Consider the following 18,427-nt stretch of genomic DNA (forward strand, 5'->3'; position numbering starts at 1 on the left):
CTCGGACTGTCATAGAAGCAGAGTGATTCTGCCCAGAAAGGCAAAGCAGAAGCCTGGGCTAGAAAAGCTTCCATGGGTACATGAAATATACAAATAGATGCTTATAGGTCATCCGTCTCAGTCCTGCTCTGGGAAGGAACATCAGTGACCAGGAAAGTCCTTCAGAAAGACTTGACTGTAATGGCATTAAATACATGGAGACATAGGACGGGACTTCACATACAGCGTGAGACTGTAATGAAGAGCACGAGCAAGTCTCAAGCGATATGCATGTTTGGCCGAGTTCCTTTTGAAAGGATTAGTGTAGTTTGGCATTTCACTGCCCTCTGAGCTTTTACAGATGCCTTTATGAGTCAATATACAATTTAATAAAGAAAAGTCTTTGTATTAATCTACTGACTGATTTCCTCAGGACTGCAGATATGGACGTGTACTCATTTAAAAAAAAAAAAAAACAAAACAAAACAAACAACCTTACACTTAAAAGTAGTTTCAATTAGTAAGGTTTTTAGCAGCCTCAAACATGTTATGCTTTCCCTGTCAATTGATTTTTATTTTTTTTCAATGGTGCATGGGCTTTACAGTTCTAACTGTTCCTATGATAGTATTTTTTTTCTGTTGCTTTGCTAAAGAGATGATGACCTATAAAAATTTTTACTTTCATCATAAGGGAGCTGTGAAATAGCCAAGTCGCTACTAAGTAATGGGGAAAAAGAATTCTCATCTTTCCATAGTAAGAAATAAGTACGTGATACATTTAAGAAAAGATGATTCTGCTAAAAGCTTATCTGTGCTCCTGCTGGTATGTGCATAGCTTTAGACTTCCCTGAAGGGTAAGTGTCCAAGGAGAAATACCACCTTGGAGCCTTGTGTTCTTGCAAGCTGATGAAATGTCCACAGTTGTACAGATAACCCTTTTACATCAAACTGTATTACATAGTATTTAATGTATAACGACTTAAATTCAGCTTTGAAGTACAGCACGATATAATCTTGCTTTTTTCTTTGGCTGACTTAGCCTGGAGTTGGACGTCTGAATGTTTATAGATCTTGTATATTTGTTAGTTTCGAAGGAGTAAATTCATTAGAAATGAGAAGTTAGATTTTGGACTGAAGTCCTTTTATTCTCATTAGTGAGCAGTTGTCATACAAACAGTGTGCTTAACCTTTTTCTCTTTTCTAAGCCTAACGGTAGGCAGCAGTTAACGGGAATTGTGATGCTATAAAAGTTATTCAGTGCAGCATTAAAAACGGCTGTTTCCTTAGATTTTATTAGTACCAAATGTCCATGCTTGGAAGCTTTCTGTGAAATTAATAATCTGCATAGTAACAATTTAAAAACAGGCCAGTGGAGATGGGTCTTACCAAAGCATAACTAACCGGGCTTTGAGAAACATACAGAAATGCATAGACCCTATGTACTCCTAAATGAGGATTTGATAACTTAATTTTGAATTAATTGAATTAATCAGCAAATCATATCTGGTGATCCTTTTTTTTTCCCCACAAAGTTTATGTGTTTTGTTTTATTGTAGTAATTTCTTTCATGTGGTTCTTGAAGATAGGAAACCTCAGTCTTTTGTGTACTTCTGCAGTACAGAACAAAATTGTTACAGCTTCTGGAGTGGTTTTCTGGGGTACTAAAACTGCTGACGTTCCTTTTGTTTCAGCTTGAGCATGTACACGTAAAACTTACCTACTGCTTTTTTGTGTGTATGTGTTTGTTTTTAAGTAGATGGCTTCCTAAATTTTGAGGAATTGATCATCTCCTTTTGGAAGACTTTTGAAAATTCTGCTTGTTCCGGGATCGTACTGTATTTCTTGTTGGAATTATTTCTGTGGATCTTAATGAAAACTCAGGTAGTGTCGCTGTATGATAGGCAGTCTTATCCAAAAGAATATAACCTGAAGGCCAGTTTGAGATGTTCTTCTGTTTAGGTAGGTATTATATGATTTTTCCCAGTTTTGTTGTTCCTCATAGTTGGTTCAAGCATGTCAGTGGTTTTCTCTAAGGTAGAAAGATCACGCTTCAGCCAAGCAAGACTTCTGTAATACGGGCAGGGTTTTCTAGGCTGAGGTACACAACCGTTGGTTCTTGCGTGCCACTTGATTTTAGGCATGGCGGTAACCGCTAAGATGTTCATAACAGCCAGCAAGCTTCTGTTTTTCCAGATAATCTGATTCTGAATAGTCTGTAGAAATTTCATGTATCCCTTGAATACCAGGGAGGCAGCAAGGGCTTCATTTTAGAAAACCAGGCTTCAGAGCTGGCAGCGCTGGTGGACACGGTTACACAATCCATGCTGCAGCAGAGTTCTCTCATGTCCATTTTTGACTCAGAATTGTGTTGCATGCTGCAGAGCAGCGATGCAGCCAGTGGTTCCTTCAGGTTGAAGCCTGGATTTGAATTTATTATTTTTTTTCAGTGCATGGCATTTTCTTTTGTCATATTCCACTTCTGTTGGTGCAAGCAGAGGATGGGCTTCTGAATCCTTTTTTTTTATTATTTTTTTATTTTTTTGTGTCCCAGTGCCTGGTATAGTGGGAAGCACACATTCCCCAAGACTTTTGGTTTGGGTTGATACAGGGGGAGCAGGAGGAAAGCTGCAAGTATCCAGTCTTTCACATTTGCCTGTGTCATTACCATACAGAAGAGGTCTAGATTTTAAATCCTCTTCTGGTAAACAAAGGGAAGGCAGCTTAGGTGTACATGTCTGGTCAGGGGGTGAGGAGAATTATCCTTGATTGATGTGGACAGGCTTATGCTCCGATATTGCACAACAAGACAGTATATTGTTGTTGTCCATCTTTGTATTTTCGTTGTACTTTGTTCTACATCCTGGCTGCATTTGCTGCTGAAAATAGCAGCCTTACTTGTGAATAAAGGTTAAAATTCCTTCTTCAGAAAGTTGTGCCCCTGTTGTGCTGTTTTCTGATCTCATCTGTTCCCGCTCCTCTTAGCAGAACTGCCGCAGGTCACGCTCTCTGAGCGCCAGCCTTGCCTCCGACAGCCAGTGCTCGAACTTGGACCTGAAGCTGCACATGGGGCCTCATATCAAGATGAAACCAGGGGCAGGCCTTGCTGTACCACATTATTAGTGGCAAACACTGCAGTTTCCATTCCCCAGACTCTGTAATTAGGCGGGTGTTATTAATAGTTTAGGATAGAGCTGGCTTTCTGGCATGCAAGCTGTTCTGTTTCTGTTGGGAAGGCAGAAACGTGTATGATGTGAAACGAGTCAAGTTGGCACCTGTGGTGTTCGTTCGGGTGTTCTTGTGCCTTGTGAGCTCACCCCTTCACAGGGAGACCAGCTTTCAGGGCAGTGCCCACCGTGCAGCTGGAGCCCTCACCTGCTCCCGGGGGGCTGTCCGTCCCGCTCCCGGGGGGCTGTCCCGCTCCCGAGCAGCCCAAGCGGGCGCTCGCCCGTGCATCGGCCACACTCGGTGACCAGCTGCAGGTGGAGCTGTGCTCGCTCCGCAATGATTTTGCTCTCGGTTAAAAAAACCCCAAACAAATACACCCACAAAACACTTGTTTTCCCATCCTCTGTAGAAAGACGGCAGGCGGGATCCTTAGCCTCAGGCTGGAGCCAAGTGGCTGCGGCGGGAGGAGGCTGCGGGGTGCGTGCGGCCCCGCTCCCGCTGCCCGCCGGCCCCGGGGCGAGGAGCCGGCAGCCGCGCGGGGCGGGGCGGCCGGGGCCGGGGCAGGTGCGGCCGGGGCCGGGGCCGGGGCCGGGGCCGGGGCGGTGTGTGCCGGTGGGCCCGCCCCCGCGCCGAGCACCCGCCTCCGGCGGCCCCGGGAGCGCAGCGGGGCGCGGGGGAGGATCCGGCCCGCCGGGCCGCTCCGTGCCGTGGGGCGGCCGGGCTGGGGGCGCGGCGTGGCGGCGGCCATGGCCCTGCTCCCGCGGCGCTTCCTCTGCTTCGTGCTGGGTAAGTGCCGGACCCGGCGGCCGCTGCCCCCCGCCGGTGCCGGGCGCGGCAGGCGCGCTGGTGCCGGGAGAAGCCCCCCGGGCAGCCCCGGGGCGGTTGCGGGGGGTCCTGCGCCTTCCCGGCGGGAGCGGGGCCGGGAGCGGGGAAGGGGCTTGCGGCAGCGCCGGCTGCCTGCCGGGGCCGGTCAGGGGCCGCTCCGAGCGCTGGGGCGCGATCCAGCATCTGCCGCGGGCTGCGAACGGCTCCGGCAGCGCTGCTGCTGCACGCAGCCTGCTCGCCGTGGGGTTTCCTACTTGGCAGGTGAGATTTATCGAGGCGTGCGGGCGCCGGGAGACGTCCTCTGCCACTTGCTTCAAAAGTAGAAATTAATTACGAAGAGATTGCTTTAGGAGTCTCTCTTTTCCTATTTCTGAGCCACAGGGAGAGGCAGCCAGAAGCGCTCGTTCAAGCAGGCATTTCTAAGCTGAGGTCAGATGTCCTGGGTTTTGCGGATGCTTGACTTAAAATCAGGTTAGAAATGCTCGTGTTGCCTGATGATTTTCACAGGCTGCAGCGTGCTGTGGTTTCTTGGATGCGCCTGGCATTTCACATGCAACAGGTAGGGACTTGCGCAGGCTTGTAACCCGTGTGCCGGCAGCAGCAAGCTCGGGAGGCTCACGGATGGGTACTCTGGAACAAGTGTGCTGTTTAAGGTTGCTTAAAAGGGAAACCGCGCACCCCCATCCTAAAGCTGATCTTCCGTGAAATCAAAGTGCTCTCTGAGGAAGCGTAGATTTCTTTTCCCTTCTTTCTCCTGTGCCGGTTTTCTCCTCCAAAACCTGGTGAATAATACATTGAGCTCTGCTGCACGTAACGGTCTTATCTGTACCGTGTCATTAACTATTTACTACTCTTTCGCTGGCGGTTCTTCACGGGGAGGAGAGGGCTGTGCCGTTACACAAGGAGCACTCTCCGTGCTGGTTGCAGGCAAGGCTGCGGGTCCCGGGCTGAGGTGGGAGCAGTCTCGCACAGAAACCCCAGGCGGATTTTGCTGCCAGTGAGCACTGATTCCTGCTTGGTTAGGATTTCTTTCAGCTCTTGTTTTTCCAGTCCCTTTGCCCTTTTCCTGCCCCTTCCTTCTCTTGGTTTGGACGCTGCAACTTCAGAAAGCAAAGGGAATAGGAGCTGGGGATACTCCAGGCTGCTTTTCTTCATCTCCAGTAGGCTTCGTCACAGCAGGACATCTGCCTCTGTGCAAGCCACTTAACCGGTGACAGCTAATCATGATGTTGAGTGGTAGATGTATTTGTTTTTTGCTGCATCCTCCTCCTGCGATTTTCTTTTTTGAGCACGTTCTGCACTACTTTTTAAAAAAAACCCGAAAAACACTAAAACAACCAACCCCCTCCCCTGTTTGCGTCTTCCTGCTCTGCGGCCCCGCACATAACCAGGGCTGCACTGAAACTGCGAGTGACGACTGAGAGAGCCCAGCAGTCACAGTGGAGCCGTGAATTTTGAGGTTGCTGATGCTTCTGAGGAAGTAGGTATTGTAAAATGAAAATACTTTTTTTTTTAAAAGGGTAAGATAAAAGGAGGGGGAAAGCTTTGCTAATACGTGTGCCAGGATCTTGCTAACGTGAACACTGAGGCAGCAGACAAACCCTGAGTGCCTCTGCTCAGCACCAGGTCTTAACGCTCACAGGGGACGCATCGCCTCTGTTCCTGTAAATCGTGCCACGCACCGTTGCAGAACATCTTTGGCCAGGCAGCAGGCAGTGAGGGCGAGTTTTATGGCCACATGTTGGTATTTTTACTGCTAGCTCATGAGCCCTGCCACTGCCTTGGGACATGCTATCAGACAGCTTCCTTTGTCGCTAAAGCTCCTTCCCTTGCAAATTGTTGAGAGCTTTATGAACGATGAGTCCTGAGCGGTGCTTTCTGGTGCTCTCCTCCCCAGAGCTGTGTTGTGGAGATGTGTCTGTCTCTGTAGGCAGCTCACCCTGAGCTCGGGGGCTCAGCGCCCGGTACCGTCCCAGCTCCTTCTCACTGCGTTTAGCTGCGGTCTGCTGCTGCAGCCCCCAAGAGGATGCAGAAGTGGCCTGGGGAGGCTATCTTTCTGTTTCAGAAGACAGAGATACCGTGCGAGATGCCTGGATGGCATCTAAAATAGAACAGGGGGAGCAAAGTTAAGGCTGGTACTGCTTTGTCATGCCTTTGTTGAGTTGGTCATTTCTGCATCAAGTCAGAGTGCAGCAACTTCTGCTGCCCGTTGGGAGCACCCTCCCTGCCTTGTGACCACCCCTCTGCAAGTGGGGGGGGCCTGAGCCCCTGGCCTAAAGCTGTGCGAGTGTCCTGCCTGACTGGAGAGCTTTCCCTGGCAGCTCAAGGCTGTTGACTCGCAGATTTGAGTGTGGTCCAGGCCACGAGAGGATGACACAGACCCTCTCCTTGTCATCATAACCCTCCGGCTGTACTGAGGTCGGGGTCCGGATCTTGGCCTGAGCCCCTGAGCTCTCTCCCTATGCAGGAAAAGCCTTTCTCATAAAGCTCAAGCTTCAAGTAACCTTGCAACTGGCTGCAGAGTCAATGTGCAGTGATGGTCAGGGTATCAGCTGCCTAAAAATTATCCCAGTCTTACTCAGCAAGCCTGAGATCCAGCAGTATCCCAAGATAACCACTTCCATTAGAGGTAAAACTAGGCTTTTTCTGGTTTTCGGCTGTGGCTCCCTGCAGAGGCTGCTCAGACAGGAGGGAACAAGCCACGCTTCTGCTGGCTCTAACTGCGAGTAGCGATGGTTAGAACCACACTCTGCGCTGCAGCCTTATTTTGGTGTTTAAGGGGTTACCTGAGGGCTGCATTTCACAAGGAGACTCATTATTGCTGGTGACGATGGATGAAGTGGAACTGTGGCTCGGGAGCCAGGTCAAGGTCGTGCAGCTGAGAGTTAACAGGCAAACCCTGTTATTTGTGCTAAAAGCCGCGCAGGTTTGCAAGGAGGTGGGCTCACATTGATGGCACTTCTGCTGCACAGCTTGACGGAGGTGGTGCAGGGATGTGCCAGTAGCATCCCTCCCGTGCCCCTGCGTGCGTACCCATGGATGCTGGCTGGCACGAGAAGGGCTGGGTGATGCCCGGTGCTGCTGCTTTCGGAGCTGTGCTGCCTCTCTGAAACATGCTAGCAAGGTGGCTGGAGATCCCACAGGGATGGATTTTCCTCTCACCGGTGTCTGCTGTCGGTTCCTGTGCCTGTTTCTGGTTGCATGCAGTGCTGTGCTATGCTGCTTTGATTTCTTTGGGGTTAGGTAGCTCTATTATTGAAAGAGATTAGAGAGAATTGCAAATAAGGCCAGTAAAACATTAGTATCATATTGATTCCTTGCATCTTCTGCCTGTGTTGTATAGCATGGTGTTTGCATATTCTACAGAAAATGATGCTTTCTTCAAAAGCACAACAGTTATTGGCACTATTTATGATCTGTCCTGGAAAGTAGGAAATTCCAAGTGCCTTTGTATCTTCTCTTCAGCTGCTGGGACCCCCGGAGTTGGGAGAAAAGGTAGCAACTTAAAACCTTTGGAGTTGTTCAGAGTGCCTTAAATTTGACTTAACTGTATGTATGAACAATGTGACTTTGCTCCAAGATGCCTCTGGGAAACGAGGTGGCAGAGAGAGGAGATGCTTTGGGTTTTCTGTATGTGCTTGGGTGCCTGTATGTTCCCTTTGCCCTGTAACCTATCCTAAAACCACTATACCCTGCACCACGGTACCATCAATCAGTGCATTGCAGGCTCATCACCTGAATTTCCTGGACTCAAAAATAGTAGTAATAAGAAAGGATTAACACTAAAAGTAACGGGAAAGGGAACCCTCTGCCTGTCAGCAGGAGCAGCTCTGTGAGATTGGCAGCTGCACCTCTACCGCAAAATTTTGCAGAGCGTTAGGGTGATTTGTGCCTTCCCTCACCCCAAAGCACGCTCAGTAATGCCTGCGTGTGATTTGAGCTCGGGCGCCTCTTTTAGAAAAATACTTAGTCTTGCTTTAAAGACTAATTGAAGGCTACCGCTTCTTTGGGGAAATCCTCCTAAATATTTAGAGTGTGTCATGTTATAAATCCCTGACAATAAAGTCAAACGTTCCTCCTCCCTTTCAGAGCATCTCTGAGATGGAGAGGACTTGAGGCTTCCTCTACATTAAAAGAAAAGCATGTGAGTAGTGAAAAATAAATTACTTCCACTGTGTAATTTCATGTACCACTCCCATACATGCCAGCTCTATTCCTATAGAAACCGGTGGCGTATGGGTTTGGTAGGCTGCAGCAGGCTGTGTTATCCAGTCAGGAAACCACTTGGCTTTGAGAAATTGAATTGCATTTATTAACTCTGAAATGCTGTTGAATTAAGCAGCTGTTAAGCACCAACACTGTAATCTCATATTTATAATGACCCTGGAGGTTGCGTGTAATGAAAATATAAATGCCATGTCCTGGAATGAAATTAGAGACTTCATAATTGCTAAAAATGGGGTTGGCATCCTTCGTGTTTTCATAGGGCTGGAAATCGATATGAGGTCATTACAGAGTTGAGGGAGGTCTTGGAAACCTGCGGGTGGAAATCCAGAGTTACTGCTCTGCACTCGCACGTCCCTTCTGCCTCCCTACCAGGCTGTAAAGTCTGGCTCTGTCGGTATTAGCGGGCACACTGGGGGGAGGGTTTGGCCCCAAGGTGACGGCTGTGGTCGCAGCCCTTGCTGGCACACGCCATGCACTGAGCAAGGACTGAAAACACCACGGGGCAGCACGGGGGGTCGAGGGAGAGAAGCATTAAAAGCTGCTTTGTAGAGGGATATGTAGGGTGTTCCGACTTGGTCAAATAGCTAAATACCTCTTTGTCTCCTAAAGCAAAAACATGGCCAGGGTTGCTGGGCAAATTCCTGCCGTGGCTAGGGGAGTACAAGGGGATCTTGAGCCCGGGGTGCCGTTGCTCTGCCGCTGCACTGCTGTGGATGCTGCCTACGAGCTTGCTGCCTTTAGTCAGCAAATCCAGTAATGAACCTGCTTCACGGTTTCACTCCTTTTGTCTCTGCGCTTCTACAGCTTGAGCTTTTGAGGATTTAAAACCACAGCCCGACACCTCAGGAAAGCATCCCGGTGGGGCTCTGCACTGGGAAATGGGCAGCAGCCTGGCTGAAACCCTCCGGCAGCACCGGATTTCAGCCAAGGGCGGGATACAATCCCTCTGGGCTTCCCCGTATCATTTAGGTAACGTTTGTTGGGAAAACAGCAGCACTCTGTGTGGGTGAGTTGCAAAGAAGTGCTATCTCTGTGTGTTATTCAGCTGGAAGGAAAGAAAACCACATGGATAAAACTCTCTTAAAAAAGAAAATATATTATTCCCGGGTTGCTCACGTGGCTCAGCAACAGATTTTAATCTGGAAACTGTATATCGAAAGTATTTCGTCAAGCTACCACTGTTCTTTGCAGCCTGTGAGGAACACCAACAAGAGTGTGCAGCTGTTTGTTTTGGTTTTCCCCCTAATTAGTTTTTATGTTTATTATGTGCTTTTTTTATAGGCAGTCTGTTTGGGTAAATAACATTTGCCTGGGAGCTGATTTTTTTATCTTGTAGGTAGTTGAGTAAAATGGTCCGTAGTCCCATGCACCAGACCAGAATAATCCGCGTTTGAAACCTGAACCAGCAGGATCGAAGCGTGTTGTCTCCAGGCTGATGCCTGGCACTTTTAACCTTGGTGTTAGTTTCCCTGTTCTTATTATAGTCTCAGTCAACTGAAATAGCTGAAGGAAAAAAATAGTCTCGGGGGTGGGAGAAGAGCGCATTTGCCTTTAGCACATTCTTGAGATCTTGAGCATGGTGGCCACTCGTTTCTCCCTGACTTTCTGCAGCGAGACCAGCTTTGGGACCGAGCCGACATGTGGCCTCTTTTGGCATCCCGTGCTTTGTTGGTGTTTTAAAAATAACTCGGAATCACGGGTCTAATGCTGGGTTAAGGTGTTGGGATGACGATGCTGGAAACCGCTGTCCTCCCCTGGTAGGCAGGAGAGATGCAGCTGGTTCTGGGGAGCAGCATCCCTTCAGCCCCTGGCAGCCGCTGCCAGCTGTGCGGGCTGTTTGTAAAATACTGGTGTGCAGAATTAAACGGGGATCCCTGGTTCAGCTCTTTTAGGTCAGCGAGTGGGTATTTGGTGGTGGTAATAGCCAGACTGATTTAAACTAGGGATGGGTGAGGCCAGTGAAGTCAGGGCTGTACTGCCCCGCATCTCCAGTGCATGTCTAAAACCTGCGGTTTTGCTTCATTAATTTAATCAAGGCAAATTATTTTTAAAAAGACCCTGCTATTCACTAAGGATGTAATTATCTTTATAACTAACTGCTCATGGCAGATTTTTCCCTCTCCTGATTTGCAGTCAGCCAGCAGTTGGTTTTCAGCATGTCTGGGTTTTGATTTCCTTTCTCCCTCCTCCCTTCTCAGCTGGTTTTGATTTTATTTTACTTACTAAATGAATTTTTTGGGGGAAAGAAAAGTATTTGTCATTCTGCCCTGTGCAGAATCAAGCCTAGGGACGTGTAAGGTAAGTCCTGTTCCTGGAAGTGTGCTTGGCAGCTGCTAGTGGGTAACAAGGACTTGCTGTAACACATGCTAATATGTTTGGGAAACTGAGGCGAGGAGAGAAACTGGACCAGGGTCCTGGCTTTTTGAACAGTGTATTTAGTAGCTAATATTATTTAACAGCAATACTAGGTGGCAAAAAGCAAACCCCTTGTGAACCAACTAAGCAGGACTGTCCTGCACTGGGCTGTGGGTTGCAAAGTACCGGCATTTATTTTGCATTATAATTTCGGTCAAATATTCTGCATCTTCCGGGAGCCAATTTGTGGAAACCTGTATCAGAATGATGTTAAATTAGCCTTCGGTGGGGAGGGGTTGGCTGTTGCGTTGTAGGTGCTCCAGAAAATACTGAACTTGGAAAAGGTATGACATAGTGCAGCAGTATCTCTGCTACCCGAGCATCTGAGCATGGCCGAGGGGCTGAGGAACCTGTTTTCTGTGGGCTTCTTGAGGCAATCACCTGATAAGGTTTGAGAGTCGCTGTATTGTGTAGTGATTTAGTACTTTGGAAGCCTTACAGTATCCCAAAGTATTTCCATGTGTCTTAAAATCCTCAAATCCTCAGAAAACTAATCACTTTCCTGTTTAGAACTGGACTTGTCCTTTCCATGCAGAACCTAAATGCCTTTAATCTGATTTATTAACTCGATGTAGAAAAGGGGGACTTCCACCAGTGGGACCCTGCTCCTGGAACAGTTACTCGCCTTCGTTTTATTACGCAAAACAAAATAAATAGATAGGGTTGGGTTTTTTTTCCCAGCCAGTGCTAATGAGATGTAATGAGATATTTTGTATACAGCTGAACATAATCGTGATACCCAAAAGGATTTCTGAGCTTTTAATTTTGGCATCCTGTTGTGCCTGCGAAGGAAGGGATTTATCCATCGAGCTGATACTTTGATGATTTGTAGTCATTTAGGTTTTTGCTGGGCTGGGGGCGTTTGAGTTTTTGCTGTCATTTTATAGTTATCCCAAGCATTACAAGACAGCACAAAATAAACTGTGTAAAAATAACTGTCAGTGAATTATTGGTTGAAGTTGAGGTAGGAGCCAGCTGCCTGAAAGCAGTGCTTATTTGGGGGCTTTTTTCTTTTTTTTTTTTTTTTTTTTTTATTATATTTTTAAAGAAGTACCATATTAAGCTGATGAGGCAGGACAATTTCAACCAGTGGATTTGATGATATTTTTGTTAACTGGTGGTCGGGGTTCCCACTCAGGCCAGGCTGTGAGCTGCAGGGAGCAGGGGCAGGGTGGCACAGGTCACCCATGGGTGGGGGGATGGCAAGGCAGGAGCTGTGCCGTGCAGATGCTGGGCAGGAGGGTTATCGGCAGAGGCTGGCAGGTGAAATCCCACGTGAACAGGCTGAAGGCCCTGGTGGTTTTCATCTCAGTCTTCCAAATTATTTCCTCCCTACAGAGCTGCCACCCCGGGCGCAGGGGGCCCCGTCTCTGGCAGCAGCACCCCCCAGTGCCTGGGGAGAAGGGCGGGCATCTCCAAAAGATGCTTCAGGCTGGGTCCCTTGGCCTGAAGCTGGTGCAGCAGGCAGGGCTGGTGTAGGTCCCCGGGGGGACGGGCAGGGAAATCTCCGTTATTATGTGGCCCCTTTGGCAGGCAGCGAGAGCCAGGACTTGTGAGGAGGTGTCACGCTGGGCAGTGACATTGAAGGCAAAGGACTCCCCTGTGTACCAGCCAGCTTCGTTAGCCTGCTGCTCACAAAGCGGCCATAATTAGGGACCTAGCTATGGAGCTGATGGGCACAGCAGAGCGTAACACAGCCCCGCTCCCTGTGGGGCCGTGGAGCTGCAGGGGGTGGCAGGGTCCCCTGCGGGGGGTGGCAGGGTCTGGGTGCTGGCTCCAGCAAGCGGGGACAGGGGCTGCTCTGCTCACCTCTTGCCACGGCCAAGGGAAAGCAATTGGAGTGCTCGAGTGCAATGTGCTTTGGTAAAACTGTGGTGCCTGTACTGCTTCAGAGTGAGTCGTAGATGGTGTGTTTATTGAAAGGTCATCAGGCTGCCGAAAAATAGGTGGGGATGGAGCCAGTGGCAGCGCTTTGGTGCTGCGTGCCCTGTTTGCAGGTTTGGTGAGGGGACTGGGAAACGCAGCGTGCTGGGACGGGGCTGCTGCGGTCACTGGGCTGGTGCCCGTGCCCAGAGCCGCGTCCGGCTGCTGGTGTGCAGCTGAGCTCGAGCCGATGCTTATTTGCGATCCGCTTGTTTCCGTTTGACCTTCTCCTGTTACTGCCTTTTACCGTAAGTAAATCTTCATGTCTGCTGATGTTTATCCCTAGAAGTGTTTCTGGAGCGTCATCACACTCCTGCCTGGCTTGTGCAAGACACACTGGTTCTGCCCCTGCGCTCATCCGGGCCACATACCCCCAGAAATGGGACTTCTGGGGATGCTTCCCTGGAAGCGGCGGTGGGATGGCACTGGCAGGACTGCAGCATGCTCTTCAGACCCTCCACATGTTGCACTTTGTTCCTGATGATGTGGAAGCCTTTGGCTTCTTTAGAGGGCATCTGCCGCCTGAGCTTCCCGTGTGGCCAGGTCCCCAAGAGGGGACTGTCCCCAGCCTGGCCGAGCAGGGACTCATTTTCTCTACTGATTCTGCACTCGGGTATCTGCTGTCTCCCGGGCCAGCAGGGTTTTACACTGCCCCTTGCTGCTGCTTATGCCCTGCCATGGCACTTATGCCATGGCACCTCTTGCCGCAGTGTGTATTTGGCATAGAGGTCTGATTTTGCTGGGGTTTAATGGAATCGGCTGGGAATTATTTATTCGAGGTTGGGGGAGGCTGTTTCGTGAGCAAGCCAGGACGGAGGGAGATGCAACGCAGAGACCTGGGGAGCCTGCGGGGGGGCCTGCTCGGCCCTGGGCCTGCAGTGCCTGCAGCTCACTCCCCAAAGCGGCGTGAGCAAAGCCACAACCACATGCATGTTTTTCAGGGGAGTACCTGATTTCCTATAACGGAGGTTTCCCAGCTCTCTTTCTTTTCATTTCACGGTTTTTCCCTGCTGTGAGGCTTTTTTTCTCCCCCCAGCCTGAGCGACTTACCTCCCATTCAAGCTTCCCGAGTCCTCAAGTCCTTTGAAAGCTTTTGCGGCTTCATGGCAGTGAAGCTGTCGAACGTAAAGGAACGTGTCGAGGTAAAATACGGGGCAAGCCCTCCACCTGCAGACCTCGCTGGGGAGCTCCGGCCATGCTTTGTAACCACATCCATGCTGTGCTTACAGACCACTCTGTTCAAGTAAGAGCTGGGTAGTTTCCTTCTGCTGCTCCATCTGCAGCCCCACGGGGTGGAGGGGAGGCAGGGAGGGGGGATGATGCTCCTTCTGTTCTTCAAAAGGAGTGGTGGCAGCATGTTCCAGACATTCTGGGATCAGCCTTCACGGGTGCTGAGAGATGGGCAAATGTTCCCCCCACCTCCCAGCATCTGCTCTGCCTCCAAAATCCTCCCTGCGCAGTTGACCTGGGGGCATGCTGAAAAATCCCCACTCCCTTTCAGCACGTGAAAAGCCCTGAATCCCTTGAATTCCTTCTTAATTTATATCCTGAATGGTTACAGGTTGGGGTGGGAAATCCTGTGGATTAAGGCACAATGTCATAACAAGCCAAGTGAATGAGCGTGCAGCAGGCAGGGGAGGCAGAGGGTGCCTGGCTTTGGGACCTGAGGATGCTCCAGAAGCATCGGGGAGCATGTTTGGGACAGAGCAGCTCTCTGAATTAATGCTGCCAGGATGAGAAATGCCCTTCTCACATGAAACAAGATGGTGGGTGACTGCTTTGGGTGACCAGTGAGTCCCTCCTTGTCCTGACTGTCCTTGAGCCTGACAACAGCTGCCTGCCAGTGGGTTGTCAGCGTGGGGGACAAGCTCTCCCCATGGGCTTGCCCTTTGCCTGCCAAGCACCTGCATCCCTATGGTGACTGGGAAATAGGAGCATCTCTGCGAGAGCTTTGAACAACCACCACATATTTTTGAGGTCTCCAAACTGGATGTGGGGAGCCTGGTGCGTTGCTGTGGTGAGAGCTGTAGCAGCTTATCCAATCGTACATTAATAGATCATTTTTGAGATGCTTTAAGTGCTACATATCACCCATTTTCCTTGGCCAAATTTATTTTGTCAGAGGTGGTCGCAGGGTAGTTCTGGCAGCTGCAGGCCTGGTGGGTAGGTGGCTGTGGGTTTCTTTTCTGTCTGTTAAATAACAATAATGGCTTTTCTGCATCTCCAGCTGCTTTACAGAAAAGGCCAAGATGCTAGTTCTTGCCTGCAGTTGAGGCAAGGGAGGTGCCTTGAGTTAAAAGCTGGCACTTAGGGCAGGAGAGTGCCATGGGCAGGGAGCTATGCCCAGGGAGAGCACTGTGCCCCGCACTCTCCTCCCACCATGTGTGCTGGGCTTGGGAGGAAGAAGTGTCCTGAGCTGTAACACAATGCTTCTCTAACCAGGGCTTGGAAAACACCAGGAAGGAAATACTGAAAGCCTCCACAGATGTTCCTCTGCAGGGGGCTGGTAGCGAGAGGGAAAGATGCTGGAGATGAAATAGTGACAAGCTGGGAAGGGAAGAGGGGACCAGAGAAGCTGTCTGGGGAGAAGTTAGGCTCAGCCTTCACAGGAGGCGATAGGGATGGGATGGGATTATCCTGTGCTGGTGGTGGAGCTTGGGCAGGCTGCTTGAGAAGGGGACGGGTCTCTGTCTCCCCAAAGATCACCTCCACCCATCTGGCCATTCCCAAGCTGTGGCACAGCCCTGACAGCCCCAGGAGCCACTGCTGGATCCCAGCAGCTCGGGGTGGTTGCCGGTGCCCCCAGCCTGACGCAGCTGGGCAGAGAGGAGAGACTTTAAAAACACATTCCCATGCAAAACCAGGATAGAAATAGCCCTGCCAGGGCTCGGAGGTTTCATTTGACTGCAGGGGTCCATCCCAGGCTGTCAGCAAGCAGAGGTGTTGGCAGATGGCTGCCTCCTTTCTCATAGAGACATAAATAGTATTGAGCCAGCCACCCTGTCCTACACCAACATCTGCATTTGCCTGTTCCCCAGCTCCAGCCGAAGGGGGTCACGTGTTTGCGAAGTGCCAGCGTTGGTTTTTTGTGGTGAACCAACGGAGTGTTTGGAAGCTTTGAAGTCTTTGCTGAGCTGGCAGCTGCCTGAAGCGGGCCCCGTGGGAGGCGTATATTTTTAAGCAGACGGTGCTGGACCGTTCCCGGTGGTTACGGGGCCACAGATGCTGGAAGGGGCAGTTCTGCCTTTCCTCCTGCTTCTCCCCGGCTGGCATGGGTGACTTCCCCTCTCTCACATGTTTCTTGGCGTGAGGTTTCTTGTGCAAGATCTGAGCTTCCTGTTACACAGCGGTTTGGTTTTTAAGCACTGTCTGGAGCTGTACTCCATACGGGTCTTCAGAGCCTGGTGCGGAAGGTGCTCCTTGGATGGTGAGCCCAGCCCAGCCCTTTATGTGTGAGCACTGCGGGGAGTGGTGGGTTTATTTTTCAGTCCTGAAGCACTTGCTCTGTCCACGACAAAACCATCTGCTGTCTCCAGCGGGACTCGTTTGTTGGCTTTAAGTCAACAAAGCAAACCTTCCCCCCAAGTTTTCAATTTTTTGGCTGCAAACCAGGATGTTTTTCACACTCATCTTCTGCCCCCGTGTTCTCTCCCCGCCCTCCCACAGGTGTTCCAGGTGAGAGGTTTTGGGCTGGGTCTGATCCTACCCTTGGCTTTGTGCTTCAATCAGGATAGAGCACCGGGTTGCTGTGAGGTGACTCGCTCTGACATGACCCAGAGATGCTCCCAAGGGTGCCTGAGCCCTTTTGGGGGAGGTACCAGATGCTCACCAGGCTTAGGATGAAAACTGGATCTCAATTATCTTGAGTTACTAATCAGCAGTGGTTCTACTGAGTGAAAGCAAATGTGCTGAGAAATGCACTTGGTGAGGACCGGCTTAGTTTGTAAATGTGTGTCCCAACATGAAGGGAAGGGTTGAAAAGCAAAATGAGGCAGCCCAAAGCTAATGAAGATGCGCTCCCCATGTACAGAGCAGCTTTCAAGGCTTCCCAGGGCTGTGCCTGCAAAATCTCGCTGCTCAAAACTTGCTCTCCCTGAGCCATTCAGTACCTCCAGTGGGCTTGCAGGGCCGTGGTTCCCACTGGAGTTATTTGTCACCAGGGCGAGTGGCCGGGCTGGGATGGCTGTGTGTCGGAGGTGGCCAGGGGATTGGCCATGAGAGAATGGGACAAAATCAGGTTTGGGGTTAGCTACAAGTGACTGTCGACTTCCCAGCATCGTTCACGGGTGGCGAGTACCTGGTTTGCAGCATGCAGCACATCTGCCTGGTTGGGCTTTGTCTGGTCTAATCTCACAGGTCTGTACCTGCTGGGGCAGGATTCATCCCGCTGGATGGGGACAATGCAAAGGCAGGGCTCAAAGCACGCTCGATAAATGAGCTCCAGATTTCCAGCTCTTGTTGGGTTTTATTTTGCAACCAGGCCCAAACCATGAGGCTTGTTCTCAATAAAACAGAGCAAACCACCACACCAAAAGGGAGAAGAAAACAGACTGTTTTCATCTTGGGCTTGTTGAGAGAGCTAATCATTTCACACAAGGGGTCACAGCATTTGGGAGAAGATACTGGGATGAAGCTCTCCGAGCCCAGAGCTTTGCTGGTGCTCGGGTTTCGCTGTGTGTGGCTTGTTCATTGCCAGCCCTGCTGTGAGCGTCACTTTGTGATTATCTGCAGTCTTTTGGGGTTTAATGTGACCTCTAAGCTTTTAGATGAATAACTGGCTATTTTCTGCTCTTTTTCTATGAAGCCCTGAATGGTTTCCACCAAAAAAACCCCCTGCTGGTCCAGCCACCGCCAGGATGGTCTGGTGAATACTTTGCATGCGTAGTCAAATAGTTTCATCCTTCACCCAGCACCATCAAGGGTTGCCGAGGGCTTGGGGGAGTCGGGCTCCCCTGTTTGCTGAACAGCAGCGAGCTACAGCCGTGCTGCACGGCTCTGGCAGCCCCTCCGCTGTGAAAGGTTCACAGATTTGGGTGCCTTCAGTTCCCATCCTATGTAAGAGCCTCCATCAAGGGCTTCTTTCTTGGATGAGAGTGCAAACGGAGGGTGCAGTCCAGGCACTGGGTGAGAAGCCTTCATCTGCTGGAGCCACGTAGCTGATGGCTTGGGGCTGTTCTGGCTGCATCTGGAGAAACCCAGCAGGCCCAGAAGGACACGGCATGTTAGTCCATCTTAATGGGATCTCCCCAGAAATGAGACTGACTTGGGACTTGCTGCCCTGAACTCTCCATGTATTTATTCCCAACAGACGTATGTCATGGGCAGCGCGCAGAGGTTGAATGGTGGAGGGCTGGGGCAATAAGGGCTGAAAAAAAGGCTCTGTCATGATGCCTGGGAACGGCGTCCATCAGCGTGGGCACGGCTTTGACCTTCTGTACCAGGCCAGCTTGAAGTACTCACCTGTTCTCAGGCTTTGCGGTCCTCCCTGCCTCCGCCTCCCCCATGGGGCTGGCTGCAAGACAAGCCCAAGAAGTCCCAGAAAACTGAGGAGAAAATGGCCAGAGACCAAAAAATTATGCAGAGGGGACAGTGATGTGAAATGCGAAACTTTTCTTGCAGAGAAAGCTCACAGCTTTCTGGTGGTGAACTGTCACTGTGGCAAGTGTGCAGGCTCTGCAGCGGTGGCAAGAGGAGGAGGAAGAGGAGGTGATGTCCACCAGGTTGTTCTCTGGAGCTGTGAGCCCGGAGCTTTTGGCCCAGACTCCAGCTGTAAGAAATGCAACAGAAGAAAGTCCAGTTATTTTCCTATAGTTTTTGCAACAGTTCAGGGCCAACACATTTTTTCTGCTGAAAGACATGACAATTTGGGGTTTTTGCAGCTAACCCACAGTAA

The 18,427-nt window shown here is 50.3% G+C and overlaps 1 protein-coding gene across 1 annotated transcript in view; it reads left to right on the top strand.

Annotated features, from left to right (window-relative positions):
* Window positions 1-18,427, top strand: part of LOC130153760 (RNA-binding protein 44-like) — a 44,273-nt gene that overhangs the window by 12,016 nt on the left and 13,830 nt on the right. The window contains exons 14-15 of the mRNA XM_056349044.1: window positions 2,962-3,084; window positions 3,726-3,930. Of these exons, the coding sequence (XP_056205019.1) occupies window positions 2,962-3,084; window positions 3,726-3,930 (328 nt within the window). The remainder of the gene's footprint in view (window positions 1-2,961; window positions 3,085-3,725; window positions 3,931-18,427) is intronic.

Source organism: Falco biarmicus, chromosome 8 (assembly GCF_023638135.1).
Source record: "Falco biarmicus isolate bFalBia1 chromosome 8, bFalBia1.pri, whole genome shotgun sequence".
Taxonomy (NCBI): domain Eukaryota; kingdom Metazoa; phylum Chordata; class Aves; order Falconiformes; family Falconidae; genus Falco; species Falco biarmicus.